The 16,994-nt window shown below is 36.6% G+C and overlaps 1 protein-coding gene across 13 annotated transcripts in view; it reads left to right on the forward strand.

Moving 5' to 3' along the window:
* Positions 1–16,994, forward strand: part of MLLT10 (MLLT10 histone lysine methyltransferase DOT1L cofactor) — a 234,949-nt gene that overhangs the window by 72,114 nt on the left and 145,841 nt on the right. For all 13 annotated transcript variants that reach the window (XR_006219669.1, XM_042991194.1, XM_042991193.1 and 10 more), the window contains one exon: positions 10,313–10,422. Coding sequence is in view for 12 of the 13 variants with exons in the window: in XM_042991194.1 (XP_042847128.1) it covers positions 10,313–10,422 (110 nt within the window). In the remaining variant the exon portion in view is untranslated. The remainder of the gene's footprint in view (positions 1–10,312; positions 10,423–16,994) is intronic.

Raw genomic sequence — 16,994 nt, forward strand, 5'->3', positions numbered from 1 at the left:
AAATAACAAGTATTGATGTGGAGCCCCTGTGCACTGTTGGTGGGATTGAAAAATGGTGTAGCAGTTATGGAAGACAGTATGGAGGTTCCTTAAAAAGTTAAAAACAACTACCCTATGATCCAGCAATTCTGCTTCTGGTTATGTATCCCAAAGTATTAAAAGCATGGTCTCCAAGAGATACTTGTACACTCATGTTTATGGCAGCACTATTCACAATAGCCAAGAAGTGTAAGCAACCCAAATGTCTTAAGTGGACGAATGGATAAGCAAAATGTTGTCTGTACATACATTGGAATATTATCCATCTTTAAAAAGCTGAATATGTTGCAATATGCCACAGCATGGTTGAATCTTGAGGATGTTGTGTTAAATGAAATAAGCCAATCACAAAAGGACAAATACTCTATGATTCCACTCACATGAGGTACTTAGTGGTCAGATTTATAGAGACAGAAAGTGTAGTGGTTATAGGAGTTGAGGAGACAGGCAAAAAGGGGAGTGATTGTTTACTGGGTATAGAGTTTCAGATTGCCTGATGAAAAAAGTTCTGGAGTTCTCTTTCACAATGTGAATATACTTAATTGTTCTGAACTGTACATTTAAATAGGGTAGTGGATTTTATGTTATGTGCTATTTAAAAAACAATAAAAATGAATGTATATGATTTTTTTTTGCCTTAACTGCATTGACTAAGACTTACAGCACAACACTAAATAGAAGTGATGATTGTAGGCCATTATTTCTTCTCCACTTGAGAGGGATCGTGTTGAAATTTCACTTTTAATTATGTTGATAGTTGCAGTTTTGTTCTTTTGTTTCTTGTTTTTTTTTTTTTTTTATTTGAGAAACCTTTTTAAGTTTATTTTTTAAAGTTTATTTGTTTAATTTGGAAGAGGGAGAGAGAGTGAGTGCTTGAGTGTGAGAGCAGGGGAGGAGCAGACAGGGGGGGAGAGAGAGAGAGCGAGAGAGAGCGAGAGAGAGCGAGAGAGAGAGAATCTCAAGCAGGCTCCATATCCCGCACAGAGTGCAACTCTTGAGATTCCCCAAGGGCTTGATCCCTTGACCCTGGGATTAGGACCTGAGCCAAAATCAAGTTTCGCACGCTAAACTGACTGAGCCACCCAGGTGCCCCTTGGCTTTGTTAATTTTTAAAGTTATATGCCTGTTTTCTATTTTATTGATTTCTCCTTTTATCTTCACTTTCCTTACTTTTAGTTACTTTTAGTATATTTAGTTTCCTTACTTTTAGTTACTTTTTGTATATTTTGTTCTTTGTTAACTTCTTAAGGTGGCACCTTAGATCTTTGAATTGAGACATTCTTTTCTAGTAAAAGTATATAAAGATATGTTTCCCTGCTAGGACTGCTTTTGCAGCATGTCTCAAAATTTGGCATATTGTTGAATTGTTGCCATTCAGTTCAAATGTTTTCCAATTTCCCTTGTGATTTTGTGTTAGATTTTTAAATTATTTAGAAGTTTATTATTTTCCATATATTGGGGGTTTTTGTAGCTATCTAATTATTATTAGTTGCTAATTTAATTTCATTGTGGCTACTCATTACACTCTAGATGATTTTAATCCTTTAAAATTCACTGAGTCTTATTTTAGGTATTAGCATATGGTTTGTGTTGAATGTACCATATGCATTTGAAAAGGAATGTATATTCTTCGGTTGAATAAGGTAGTTGAACTCAAGCTCTTTTATTAGTCTTAACTGATTTTTGGCGGGGAGGTCTACTTCATCTGTTAGTTACTGAGTCTGGTGTGTTAAACATCTGTTACGACTGGAACATCGTCTGATTCTTCCTTTAATAGTGTTAAGTGTTTTATGTGTTTTAAAGTGTTTTTATTAGGTGTAGATAGTTTTCTAATTGTTGATTTTTGTAATGAATTATTTATCATTAGGAAAATGTCCCCTTTTAGCTATGGAGTATTTGCTTCATAGTGTGCTACGACATCAAAATAGTCATGTCAGCCTTTGTATTCTTACTGTTAGCATTATATATTATTTTCCATACACTTGCTTTATTTGCTTTAAACTTACCAGTATTTTTTTTAAAGGTTTTAAAAAATTTGTTTTTCATTTTTTTGAGAGAGAGCAAGCGAGCGAGCGCACACAGAGGATCAGGAGAGGGGCACAGAGAGAAGGGGACAGAGGATCCAAAGTGGGCTGATAGCAGAGAGCCCGATGCGGGACTTGAACTCATGAACTGTGAGATCATGACCTGAGCTGAAATCGGATGCTTAACTGACTGAACAGCCCAAGGCGCCCCTAAACTTAGCATTTTTTATTAAAAGTGTGTCTCTTACAGACAGCATATGGTAGTATGGTCTTTTTAAAATTTTAATCGACTCTGGCCCTCTTAATCTCTCCCTCACCTGTTGTATATAAATGACTAACATTTAATATGAATTGAAATTAGGATTGAGATCTTTTTTTCTTAAAAAAAGTATTTAAAACAGCTTTATTCAGTTGTGATTGACATTCAGTATACTGTCTATATTTAAAGTGAACAACTTGTTAAGTTCTGACTGTTGTATGTACCCATGAAATCAACATAATTAAGGCAGTGAACATATCCATCGTTTTTAAAACTTTCTTCTTATTCTTTTGTACTGTATCTCTTTTGTACCAACCCATCTCCTCCCCAGCCTTGTCCCAGGTAACCATTCATCTGCTTTCCGTTACTATAGATTAATTTGTATTTTCTTGTGTTTTAAGTGGAATGTATGTGTGCTTGTGTGTCTAGACATTCAAATGGGTTTATAGTATACAGACACTATTTTTGTCTGGCTTATTTCCATCAGTATAAATATTTGAGATTCTTGTTGTGACATGCATTAATATTTTATTCCCTTTTTGGTTCACTATTTTTCCCCTGTATGGATCTAGCAGTTTATTTACCTGTAGATAGTTTCTAGTTTTACGTGTTGGAAATTAAGATCCTGTTAATATTTGAGTACATGTTCTCTATAATCATAGTCTTTTTTTTTTGTCTTGGATAAATACTTAGGCATGAAATGGCTAGTTTATAATAATAAGTGCATGCTTAATTCTTTTTTTCAAGTTCTAATTTAAATTCTAGTTAGTTAACATATATGGTAAAATTGGTTTCAGATGTAGAACTTAGTGATTCATCACTTTCATATAACACCCAGTGCTCATCACCATGATAATACCCACCACCTACCCATTTAGCCCATCCCCCCACCTCCCTCCCTCCATCAACCCTCAGTTTGTTTTCTATAGTTAAGACTCTCTTGGGGTGCCTGGGTGGCTCATTCCGGTAGGGGTAAGTGTCAGACTTCGGCTCCGGTGATCTCATGGTTCGTGAGTTTGAGACCCACATTGAGCTCTCTCCTGTCAGTGCAGAGCCCGCTTTGAATCCTTGGTATCTCACTCGCTCACTCGCTCTCTGCTCCTACCCCGCTCATGCTCTCTCTCTCTCTCTGTCTCTCTCAAAAAAACCCAAACAAATATTTAAAAAAAAAAAAGTCTCTTATGGTTTGCTTCTCTCTCTTTTCCCCCTCGTCCCCTGTGTCTGTTTGTTTCTTAAATTCCACATATGAGTGAAATCATATGGTATTTATCTTTCTCTGACTTATTTCACTTCACATGTTTAATTCTTCAAGGAACTGACAAACTATTTTCTAAAGTGGTTGTAACATTTTACATTCCCACCAGCTGCGTATGAGAGTTCCAGTTGCTCTACATCCTCTTCAACACTTGGTATGATCACTCTTTTTAGTTTTTGCCATTCTGATAGTTACGTAGTGGTATCCTTCTGCTTTTAATTTTCATTTTGGTAATGAGTAGAAAATTTCAGCTCTTTTACATGTGGTTATTTGACATTCTTATATCTTCTTTGGTGATGTGTGTGTTCAAATCAAATGCCCATTTAAAAAATTGAATTTTTTCTTATTGTTAGTTGTTTAGATATAATACCTTTACATATCTTGCAATTGATTGATATAAAGCACACAATTCATTGGTTTTAAAAATATTCAAAGACTTGTGTGACCATCATCACAGTTGACTTTAGAACATTTTCATAAGATACACTGTCACCATTATTAGCATTCACGTCCTATTTCCCTTCAACACCTCCACCCGAGGCAATAATTAACCTATTCTGTGTCCATTTGCCCTGTTCTAGATATTTCATATAGCTAGAATCATACAATATGTGGTCTTTTGTGACTGGGTTCTTTAACTTAGCACACTATTTCCCACATTCACCCATGTTGCAGCATGTCTAAGTAATTCACTTAATTGCCAATTGATATTCCAGTGTATGGATATACCATGTTTTCCTTAACCATTCAAAAGTTGATGGATATTTGGGTTGTTTTCACTTGATTATTTTGAATACTGCTGTGAACGAATAATACTGCTGTGAACATGCATTTACAATTTTTTTGCAGAAATATGTTTTAATTTTTTGGATTATTCTTGGGAGTGTATTTCCTGGGTCACATGTTAACTGTTATCCTTTTGAGAAATTGCTGGTCTGTTTTCCAAAGTGGAGGTACCGTTTTACATTTCTACTTGTAGTGCATTCGTTGTCCAATTTTTCCACATCCTTGTCAATACTTGCTAATGTTTGTCTTTTTGGTTTTAGCCATCCTGGTGGATATGAAGTGGTATTTCAGTTTGTTTTTGATTTTCATTTCTCTAATGACTAGTATCTTTTCATGTGCTTATTGACCACTTGTTATTTTCATTCCAATAATTTGTGCTTTTTTTTTTTTTTAAATTTTTTTTTTAACGTTTATTTATTTATTTTTGAGACAGAGAGAGACAGAGCATGAACGGGGGAGGGTCAGAGAGAGGGAGACACAGAATCCGAAACAGGCTCCAGGCTCCAAGCTGTCAGCACAGAGCCCGACATGGGGCTCGAACTCGTGGACCGCGAGATCACAGCCTGAGCCGAAGTCAGCCGCTTAACCGACTGAGCCACCGAGGCGCCCCAATTTGTGCTTTTTAATTGGGGTGGTTGGTTAATTTACATTTAGTGTGACTAATGATATGGTTAGATTTGGGTCTACCATCTTGATACTTGTTTTTTTATGTTTATTTTTTAAAGATTTTATTTTATTTTATTTATTTATTTTTTTAACGTTTATTTATTTTTGAGACAGAGAGAGACAGAGCATGAATGGGGGAGGGTCAGAGAGAGGGAGACACAGAATCTGAAACAGGCTCCAGGCTCTGGGCTGTCAGCACAGAGCCTGATGCGGGGCTCGAACTCACGGACCGCGAGATCATGACCTGAGCCGAAGTCGGCTGCTTAACTGACTGAGCCACCCAGGCGCCCCAAGATTTTATATTTTTAAGTAATGTCTACACCCAATGTGGGGTTCGAACTCAACCCCAAGGTCAAGAGTTGCATGCTGTGCTGAGTGAGCCAGCTGGGTGCCCTGATACTTGTTTTTTATTTGCTCCATTTGTTTTTGTTCGCTTTTTTTCTTTTCTGGCCTTCTTTTGAAAAGTTTATGATTCCATCTTGTCTACTTTGTTGTGTTATTAGCCATGAATTTTGTTGTGTTACATTAGTCATTGTCTTAGGACTTAAAGTTTACATCTTTGTCTCAGTAGAGTTTACCATCAAGTGTTATTATTATACTACTACTCATATAGTATAAGATCCTCAAAATAATGTAATTCCATTTCTCTTTTTTTTGGCCTTTATGCAATTGTTGTCATGCATTTATTTTTGTTATAAACCCCACAACAAATTCTCGCTATTTTTGTTTAAACAGTTGTTTACTGTGGATCTTTTTTGTATCTTTTGTGTCTGTACTTAACTTTCTGAACTTTTGGAATGGAGAAAGAACTAGGGTTCTGCATTGCAAACTCAAACTCAGTGCTGTCTTCAAGACCTCTGCTAAACGTAGGGTGGGCATGTGTTATAGGAAAGTAAAAATGCCCAAAGCTCTCCTGCCATTTTTAAGTTGCCCTTTTCTTGATTTAGTGTTTGGTTGCTGCAAACCTTTCATTCTCTTTTCCAGAGTGCTAACAAAATTGGTTCTGACGGTTCCTGCGTGATTTTGTGATATTTCCGTGGTGGAAGGTACTCTTGGAGCTTCCTACTCCACTATTGTGGCTGATGGAAGTCTGGGAATTTTGCCTTCCTTTATATCTTCTTCAGGTTTGTTCTGAAATACAGTTAGGTTCCTTAGAAATAGTTAGATCCTGTCAGGTCCTGCTCTTATGCTTTATTAGGAGCAGTACTTGGTCTAGGGGTAATTATTTCCCACTATGGAGGCAAGATCTTTCTGAGTATTCAGATACCCAATGTCCTGCGAGTTGAGGTTTTTCAGTCTGGCTAAGGAGACCAGGCAATGTTCCTAGCTCTTCCTGTCTGCTGGATACGGTTTCCTTTACTTCTTTTTGGATGGTTCTTTTTTCAACCTCAGGTAATTTCTCCTCTCATATGTTCAGTCCTTTAATATTCAAATGGTGTTGTCTGTATCTCTCTGTGAGCATTTGTTCTCTCTGTAAAGAGTTTTCATTTCTGGTGCTTTGTCCTTACAGTTTTAGCTGCCTTGGTCTTACCTGATGTGAACTTTGGGAGTGTTCTGGGCTTGGCCTTAGTTTCTCTCCCTGTGCCTTGGGCTGGAAGAATTCTCAAGGTGTTAAACTGGGCAAACTGAGAGCTCATCTCATTTGTTTATTGTTTCTTTGGGATTACTATCGTTGTTATCTGATACACAGGTCTTGAAAACCATTGTCTCAATTATTTTATCTTTTTATTCTTTTTTTGCCATGGGAAGTATGTATTGTTCATGCAGGAAGCCAAATATGGTCCCTGTTTCTCCATCTTGACCAGAAGAAGTCTGCTATTTTTTTCTTTTTTTAAAAAAAGTTTTATTTATTTTTTGTATCTCTACACCCAACATGGGGCTTGAACTCATGACCCTGAGATCAAGAGCCTCATGCTCTTCTGACCTAGACAGACAGGTGCCACCTATGCTTTAACTTTGATTTTTACTTTATTCCTTTCTTCCCTTTTTTCCCCTTTCTTTGTGATTATATGAATATTTTTTAGCATTGCATTTAATCAGTTTAATAACGCACTTAGCGTTGCATTTAAATTTAATTAATTGCATTAAATTACCTTTTTGGCTGTATTTATGTATATAGTAGTTGCTCTTGGGATTACAGTTCTCATACTAATAATTTTAGACTACTCTGTGTACTGCTTCACACAAAATGTAAGAACACTGAAACCATATAGATCTCTTTTACCTTCTTCTCCAGTCTTTATTGTAGTTTTAATATGTGTTAAATTTATATACACTGAAAACTTTACCAGATAAAGTTTTAACTTGTGATGTAAGCAGTCATGTATTTTCACTGGAAGAGAATATTGTTGTTTTATCTAGTCAGCAGCCATTAAAAGTACCTACATGCTTATCATTTTTTTACTTCATCTTGGAGCTTTCTTCTTGGCTCATTTTTCCATTGCCTGAGGAAAATTACTTAGTGTTCCCTTTAATTGAAATCTGTTTAAAGATAGTTTTGGACTTTATCCAGTTGTTCGTTCGTTTGTTTGTTTATTTATTTAAACACAAAATTTATTGTCAGATTGGTTTGCATACAACACCCAGTGCTCATCCGAAAAGGTGCCCTCCTCAATACCCATCACCCACTCTCCCCTCCCTGCCACCCCCCATCAACCCTCAGTTTGTTCTCAGTTTTTAAGAGTCTCTTATGCTTTGGCTGTCTCCCACTCTAACTCCCCCCCCCCCCCCCCACGGTCTTCTGGTAAGTTTCTCAGGATCCACATGAGAATGAAAACATATGGTATCTCTCTTTCTCTGTATGACTTCTTTCACTTAGCATAACGCTCTCCAGTTCCATCCACGTTGCTACAAAAGGCCAGATTTCATTCTTTCTCATTGCCAAGTAGTATTCCAGTGTATATATAAACCACAACTTCTTTATCCATTTATCAACTGATGGACAATTAGACTCTTTCCATAATTTGGCTATTGTTGAAAGTGCTGCTGTAAACATTGGGGTACGAGTGCCCCTATGCGTCAGCACTCCTGTGTCCGTTGGGTAAATTCCTAGCAGTGCTATTGCTGGGTCATAGGGTAGATCTATTTTTAATTTTTTTGAGGAACCTCCACACTGTTTTCCAGAGTGGCTACGGCAGTTTGCATTCCCACCAACAGTGCAAGAGGGTTCCCGTTTCTCCACATCCTCTCCAGCATCTGTAGTCTCCTGATTTGTTCATTTTAGCCACTCTGATATCCAGTTGTTCTTTTGATGATAACTTGCCTTTTGGTTGTATGAAGATTTTTATCTCTTTCTTTTGGTTTTCTATAGGTTTACTAATTGGCCTAGGTATGGATTTGTTTTTATTTATTCTGAGATTTACTGTGTTTCTTCTGTCCATGATTTGCTGTGTTCTGTTCTGGAAAGTTTTTAGGTATTATCATTTGAAATTTTGCTTTTGTGCTACTTTGTCTCTCACATTTCTCTGGGATTCTAATTACATGTGTGTGAGACCTGCTGATTATATTCTTCATGCTTCTTGTCCTGTTACTGTATTTTTCACACTTTTGTGTTTTGTGCTAACATTCTGGACATTTTCTTCTGACCTATTTTGTTGTTGCCTTCTAATTCTGTTTTTCATCTATGTCTAAACCGTTGTTGATCCCATCCATTGATTTTGAACAAATTTTTGTTTTTACTTCTAGAATTTTTTATTTATTATAGTTTTCAGTTCTTTGAAAAAATTTTCAACTTTGTGTTGTATTTGAGCATAATAAGTATACTTATTTTAATGTCTGTGGCTAAGACTCCAAAATATAGATCTGGTTTGACTTTCTTGTTTCTGCTGGTTTTCATTTATGTTGTGTCTTTCATGTGTTTGGTACTTTTTACTGTGCTGAAAATGATAATGAACCAATAGTAGTAGAAGTTATTTGTAGTCAAGATTACATTGTTTTTCCTCCAGAGAGGATGTATAATTTGCTTCTGTCTGGTGCCTGGGGGCTCTTGTAATTTAGTATAACATGAGTCCAGTTTCAGAGTTTGAGATGAACTTAAAGCCTAGGTGCAGTCTCTTTGAGGGCCTGTGTACTTGGATTATTCTGGCTTGCAGCCTTCAGTGTCTCAGCTGGAAGGAAGGGAGGGGCTTACTCCTTCCCCTTCTCCTTCAGTTGTCTGTGGACATAGATCCCTGTACTTCCAGCCTTCTGAGTTTGTCAAAACCACCCTTTTTACCTGCTTTCTGTGAAATAGGCAGTGGGGGGCAAAAGTGGCCAAAAGCTGTACTCACCTCCTTGGACTTTCATTATTTTCCAATTTTGGCTCAGTATTTCCTCATTATCACAGTTCTTTGATAGTTTCAGCCACATTTCAAAAACTAAAACATTAATACTCATTTGTTTATTATTATTAAAAAAATTGTTTTAAGTTTATTTATTTTGAGAGAGCAAGCAGGGGAGGGGGCAGAGAGAGAGGGAGAGAGTGAATCCCAGGCAGGCTCCGTGCTGTCAGCCCAGAGCCCGATGTGGGGCTCGAAGTCATGAACTATGAGATGATGACCTGAGCCGAAACCAAGAGTTGGATGCTTAACTCACTCAAGCCACCTGGTGCCCCAAAACATTAATATTTATTAATTGCTAAAATATTTTAAGTTAAATATTGAAACAGTAAAATAATGAATGTTAGTACTAGTATTTAAAGTATCAATATTAATATAAAAGTTAAAATTTTAATAATTGACATTTAAGATTAAAATTTTAATTTTAGGTATTCAACTATAAAGCTTCTTACTTTTTAATTTAAAGTTTATTTATTTTGAGAAAGAGAATAAGCGTGAGTGGCGGTGGGAGGCAGAGAGAATCCTAAACTGGGTCCACACTGTCAGCGCAGAGCCCGATGGGGGGCTTGAATCCACAAACTGTGAGATCATGCCCTGAGCCGAAGTCGTACACTTAACCGACTGAGCCACCCAGGCGCCTCTAAAGCTTTCTTATTTTCTCATAGTGGTTCTCAGAAGTAGTGTTGATTCAAATCATTTAGTGTGCTCTTATATGAAGTGACCGTGCTAGCATTTGCATTTTAAAAATGTTCTTTTGTTTGTGCCGTTGTGCTGGAGAAATGATGGAGTGCTTTATCAGTAGTGGTTTGACTATTTATAGTCAGTAATGAGAATTTGTTCATCTTTTTGTTGTACTTTTGCTTAACTAGGCTTTGAAGGGATCTCTTTAGGAAGTTAATGATTTTGTTTATCTTTGAAAAAGTTTTATTGAAAACTGGAAAATGACATTATTTTTATTTATTTTTAGGTTGGGCTCATGTGGTTTGTGCCCTGTATATTCCAGAGGTACAGTTTGCCAATGTTTCTACAATGGAACCAATTGTTTTACAGTCTGTTCCACATGATCGTTACAATAAGGTACAGTGGATGTTATTTTATTGATGTTTAAATACAACTTTTTTGTTCTAAAACTGGGAAATGTAAAAGGATTTTTTTTTTGTATTTTGTTTTATTATAGGCTTTCATTAAAAAAATTTAAATCATAGGCCTCCAGATTCCAGAGAGATTTGAAAAAAGTATAATTACTAAATGGTAAACTACATTTATTAAAATATGTTGTAAAGTCACAGGAGTACAACACAAACAAAAATATATTACCTTTTATACTCACCTAGGTATTTAGCATTTTAACATTTATGTGACATTTCCATCCTTATATAGATTTGTCCTTTAAGAATTACTGGCTTTTTAGGTTCTTTCAAACATAAAGGTTCTATTAAATTTGAATTAATCATTATTTGGTATAACATTTGTTATGATACCTTACATCCTTTCTTGAAAAATAACCCTATTACAGAATACTACGTGCTTCTTTTCCTTTCCCCAGTTTTTTTCTACCCCCAAGATAGGATTTTTGTTGTTAGCTTTTTCTTAACAACTTAGTTAATATTTTCTTTGCATTGCTCCCCCTATATCTTTTTCTTGATTTATGGTACATATATATATTATTGCTTCATTCTCTTTTTGTACGTTAGATGATTTTTCTTTCACCCAATGTGTCTTTAGGTATGGTGTCACCATTAATTTAAGGTACCTGTTACTTTATTTCATTTGTGGGGAGAAATTATCACTACTACCAATTCTAACACAAATATTTTTGTGTTAAACATTTTACAATATAGGTTATTAATATTTATTTTTAAAATTTAAAAATACAGGAAACAAATAGAAAAGTGCAAGACAGAAGTCATCCTAATCTTCTGTTTCTGATCCTTTTAGATTTTTGTGTGTGTGTACATTTTTATATGTAATATATATTTATTAAAATTGGATTATATTGCTTATACTGGTTTGTTTGTTTTTGAAATTTATCAACCCTGAACATCATCTTGTATCAATCAGTTACGTTTTTGACGTTATTTTTAGTGGATAGTTAGCATGTAATATACAGTATTATTAGTTTTGATAAACTGGTTAAGGAATGCCTAACTGTTGAAGGGCCTTGATTGGGTTTGGCTTTGGCTTTGGCTTGTACGTAGCAACAGAATCTCTGTGTAAAGGGGTGCGAATGTTTTGGAAGCTTCCATAAATATATTGTATGAAATTGTACTGTGGAATGCAGTTTCTAATTTATGCTACATGAGTAATAGGTGACAGTGCTAATAACCTTATATCCTGGTAAGTGCACTATATATTACCATTAAAAAAATCTTCGCTATTCTTTTTAGTGAAAAATATTAGTGTCTGATTTTTTTCTGAGTAAACAGTAAGGTTAAATATTTTACACTTTAAAAAAAAATTTTTTTTAAACGTTTATTTATTTTTGAGACAGAGAGAGACAGAGCATGATCGGGGGAGGGTCAGAGAGAAGGAGACACAGAATTCGAAACAGGCTCCAGGCTCTGAGCTGTCGGCACAGAGCCCGACGGCGGGGCTCAAACCCACGGACCGTGAGATCATGACCCTGAGCCGAAGTCGGCCGTTTAACCGACTGAGCCACCCAGGCGCCCCTACAGTTTTTAAAAAAAGCCTTTCATGTTTGTTGACCTTGAAAAGCTCTTTGTTTGTTTTAATATTGTAATGTTTTTCTTTTTTTTTTTCCTTCTTTTTTTTACTGTTTTACTTATTTTTGAGAGGGAGAGTGCACGCACGTGCGTGAGCAAGCAGGGGAGGGGCAGAGAGAGGGAGACCCAGAATCAGAAGCAGGCTCCAGGCTCTGAGCTGTCAGCACAGAGCCTAAAGTGGTGCTCGAACCCACGAACCATGAAATCTTGACCTGAGCCAAAGTTGGACGCTGAACTGACTCAGCCACCCAGGCACTTCTATTTTTTCTTTTAAAATCTGCTCTCTTCCGTAGAGCTTTATTTATTTTTTTAAAGTTTATTTATTTATTTTGAGAGAGAGAGGCTGGGACAGGGGCAGAGAGAGGGAGAGAGAGAATCCCCAGCAGGTTCTGCACTGTCAGTGCAGAGCCCGATGTGGGTCTCAAACTCAGGAACCGTGAGATCATGACCTGAGTCGAAGTCAGGCACTTAACTGACAGAGCCACCCAGGAGCCCTGTTTTTATTTATTTTTTAACAAAGTGTTTTTTTTTTTTTTTTTTAAATGTTTGTTTATTTTTGTGAGAGAGGGAGAGGGAAAGGGAGACTGACAACCTCAAGCAGGCTCTCCGCTAGAGCCAGACATGGGGCTGGAACTCATGAATCGTGAGATCATAACCTGAGCAGAAATCAGTAGTCAGATGCTGACTGAGCCACCTAGGTGCCTCCAAAGTGTTTTTTATATTAGAGGTTTCTTTCATTTGTCTTATATACTTGCTGTGTATGTTTTTGCCCATAATTCAACATTTGCTTTTTAACTTTCATTATGTCTTTATTTTTTTTTTAAATTATTGTTGGTACTCTAGCGGGTTTTTTCTAGTTGAGAAGTTTAACATTTTTATATAATTTACACAACTATCTTCTATTGTTTCTGCTTTTGACACCATACAAAGAAAATCTTTCTTTTTTTAAAAAAAAATTATTTATTTTTGAGAGAAAGAGACACAGCATGAGCAGGGGAGGGGCAGAGAGAGGGAGACACAGAATCCGAAGCAGGCTTCAGGCTCTGAGCTGTCAGCACAGAGCCCAACGTAGGGCTCGAACTCACAAACTGCGAGATGATAACCTGAGCTGAAGTCAGATGCTTAACCGACTGAGCCACTCAGATGCTTCCAAAGAAAATCTTTATGTTACTGCATAAGACTTTTTTTTAGTGCTTTCAAGTTCATGTTTTTTAAAAAAAATGTTTATTCATTTTTGAGAGAGCGCGAGCGTGCGCACACCCCCACAAGTGAGGGAAGGGCAGAAGGAGAGAGAGAGAGAGAGAGAGACACACAGAACCTGAAGCAGCCTCTAGGCTCTGAGCTGTCAGCACAGAGCCCCACGCAGAGCCCAAACTCAAACTGTGAGATCATGACTTGAGCCGAAGTGGCCTTTTAACCAAGCCACACAGGTGCACCTAAGTTCATGTTTTTATACTTGGTTTTCCTTTCAATTTTCAAGTAACTTCAAACTTAAAGGTTGCATTAATAGTGTAAAGAGCTCTTCCTCTCCTAAACCATTTCAGAGTTATTTATCATTATATACTCAGACCCCAGATGCTTTAACATGCATTTCCTGTAAGAACGTACTTTCTCCTGCATGACCAGAATACAGCCATCAGAATTCATGCATTATTACTGTCTAATCCACAGACTTCATCATTTCCCTAATTTTCATTCATGTTTCCATTTCCCCAGTTAAACCGTTCATAGCAAAAGGATCACAGATTGCATTTTGTCTTGTAATCTCAAATAGTAACTCAGTTTTCCTTAACTTTCATAACTTTGATACTTCTGAAGATTACAGGCCAGTTATTTTGTAGAATATTCCACGATTTGGCTTTTTCTGGTGTTTCCTCAGGATTAGGTTTTAGATTTTGTATTTTGGCAGGAATGTCACAGAAGTGATGCTGTGTTCTCGTTGCGTCCTGTCAGGTGGTACGTGATTTCCCCATTACTTGATGTTACCTTGATCACTTGGTTAAGGTGGTATCTGTAAGGTTTCTTCACTGGGAAGTTAATCTTCTTTCCCTTTGTAATAAGTAAGCATTTTGGAGGAAGTGCTTTGTATGTAAATATCTTGTTCCTTGTGCCTTCAACCCACTGATTTTAGCATCCATTGTTGTTTCTTGGCTTAATTAGTTTATTACTGTAATTGATAGCAAGTAGTGGTTTTCTGTTTCCATCATTTATTTTACATTCATCGGTTGACACTCCACTTTTATTTTATTTTTTTTAGTTGGTAGTTCACTTAAAGGAATAACTTGTTCCCGTCCCCATTTATATAAGTGTGGACTAACGTGGACTTCTGTGTTAACTATTTTATTTTAATGGGTCATTCCCTATTACTGCCATTTATTTTAATGATCATTTTGTCTCAGGTTTGTCTGCTGGGACTCCCTTCAGACTGGCTTTGTGTTTTAATAAGGTTGTGAGCTCTTTAGTTTTGACACTACAGTATGTTCAGGCTCATCTTGGATCATTTTTGACCCAGCTAGCCATGAATCATCACCATTTATCCAAGGAGTATTGATTCCTTTTAGAAACCAAAGTGGGCACTAAGTATGCTTGTTGTTATTGGGATATTGCTATTCCCTGGCCCTCTCCGGAAATATATGTGTATATATAGATACAGAGATATATGCACATGCACATCTGTATTTTTTCAATGATTATCTCTATATATTGAAGACTTTTAAGTCACAGTGATACTTCCGATTCAGTGTATGGGTATACATTATACACATGTGTATTTCTGTATATATAGAGAACCATAAACTCTTAGTAATTTCTCCAAATTCAATCCAGCAGTGCAGGATTTTTCAAGTTTACGAACACAAATTTAACATAAACATAAACTTTTTTATGTTTATGACTCTCACGCCAACAGTGAGAAATCTGACTCCCATTATCCTCAATATGTTTGCTTATTTGATCAGTCTGTCTTGTATTAACGTTGCTCCCATCCCCTAATGCAATGACCACCCTAACCTGGTTTGGATTCCACACATCACTCTGGGTTGCTGTTGCTTCCCTGCATTGGCTGCCCTTTGTATTAGTTGTGGTATTTGACACTCAGCTCCAGGCCACCACTCTTCCCTCATCCCTCAAATAGTTGGTCTCATCACCTTGCTCAGGGTGTGGCACTGCCTTCCCCTCTACCTCCAAAACCCCGGTGGGAGCCAGCTCTGCTGGGGCTTTGACACCTGTGTTGGACTTCTCCCTTCCCCGGCATGGATGCTGCCATGCTTGGACCCACCTTAAGGCTTTAAGACTAATGTATTCAAGGAGTAAGAGAGGGAGGGAAGAAGGAAGAATTATTTAGGTATAAATCTTTTATCCATTTAGAGTTCATTTTATAATATGGTGAGGTATGTGTCTAACTTTTCCCCTACCACATAGTCCAGTTTTCAACACTAGTGAATGATCTGTGTTTTACACAGTGATTTGAAATACTGTTTTGGGCCACCTGGCTGGCTCAGTCAGAAGAGCCTGAGACTCTTGATCTCAGGGTTGTGAGTTTGAGCCCCACATTGGGCGTAGAGGTTACTTTAAAAAAAAAGAAAGAAAGAAAGAAAGAAATGAAATACTGTTTGAATCATTATTAAATTCTTGGATGTTGTTAACACTTTTTTTCTGTTCCATTGTTGCATCTGTCTATTCTTTTCCTAAATTATTCTAATTCTAATAATAGAATTCATAATAGAATAGAATTCATGAAATGAATAATAGAATTCATAATTCTAAATTATTATGGCTTTATATACACCATAGTACATGGTAGAACAAGTATTGTTATGGATTTCTTTTTCCAGATTAACATTAGGACTAACAACATACAATTGTGATTATATTAGTATTACAATGAAATACTATTTTGAGGAAGAATTGATTTTTTTTTTTTAATGTTTATTTATTATTGAAAGACAGAGTCAGAGTGTGAGCAGGGGAGGGGCAGAGGGAGAGGGAGACACAGAATCCGAAGCAGGGTCCAGGCTCTGAGCTGTCAGCACAGAGCCTGACGTGGGGCTTGAACTCACAAACTGCGAGATCATGACCTGAGCCGAAGTCGGCTGCTTAACTGACTGAGCCACCCAGGCGCCCCTAGAAGAATTGATCTTTTTATAATATTGAATATTTACTTCTAGAAACATGGTGTCTCTCTCCATCAAGTTGTTTTTTGTTTTTTGTAGTTTTCCTTATATGGGGGTGCTATACAGTTGACCCTTGAACAATGCAGGGGTTATGGGTGCTGACTCCTTGCACAGTTGAAAATCCATGTATAACTTTTGATTCCCCCCAAAACTTAATTACTGATAGTCTACTGTTGGCCTTACTAAAAAAATAAAGTGAATAAATACATATTTTGTATATGTATTAGATACTGTATTCTTATAGTAAAGTAATGTAGAGAAAAGAAAATATTCTTAAGAAAATCATCCCGAGGGTTGCTGAAGGGGAGGTAGGTGGGGGTTGGCCTAAATGGGTGATGGACATTAAGGAGGGCACTTGTTGGGATGATCACTGGGTGTTATATGTAAGTGATGAATCACTAAATTCTACTCCTAAAACCAGTACTACACTATATGTTAAGTAACTTGAATTTAAATAAGTAAAAAATTAAAAAAAATTTTTTAAAAATCACAGGAGAGTACACTTACAATACTGTACTGTATCACACATATAATTAGGCGCAGTTCAAACTCATGGTGGTCATGGGTCAACTCTCTTGTTTATGTTTCTTGGATTTTTATGGATGTCGATTTGTATAGTTACCCTTGAAAGCTTAATAATACTCTCTTCATGATTATTCAGTGTGGCTAATATGAGGCATGTAATTCTGAAATGATAGGAACAATTGGAAAATGGATTGTTGAGTTTTGGAAGATACCACTTTTTAATGGATGG

This window comes from Panthera tigris, chromosome B4 (assembly GCF_018350195.1).
Source record: "Panthera tigris isolate Pti1 chromosome B4, P.tigris_Pti1_mat1.1, whole genome shotgun sequence".
Taxonomy (NCBI): Eukaryota; Metazoa; Chordata; class Mammalia; order Carnivora; family Felidae; genus Panthera; species Panthera tigris.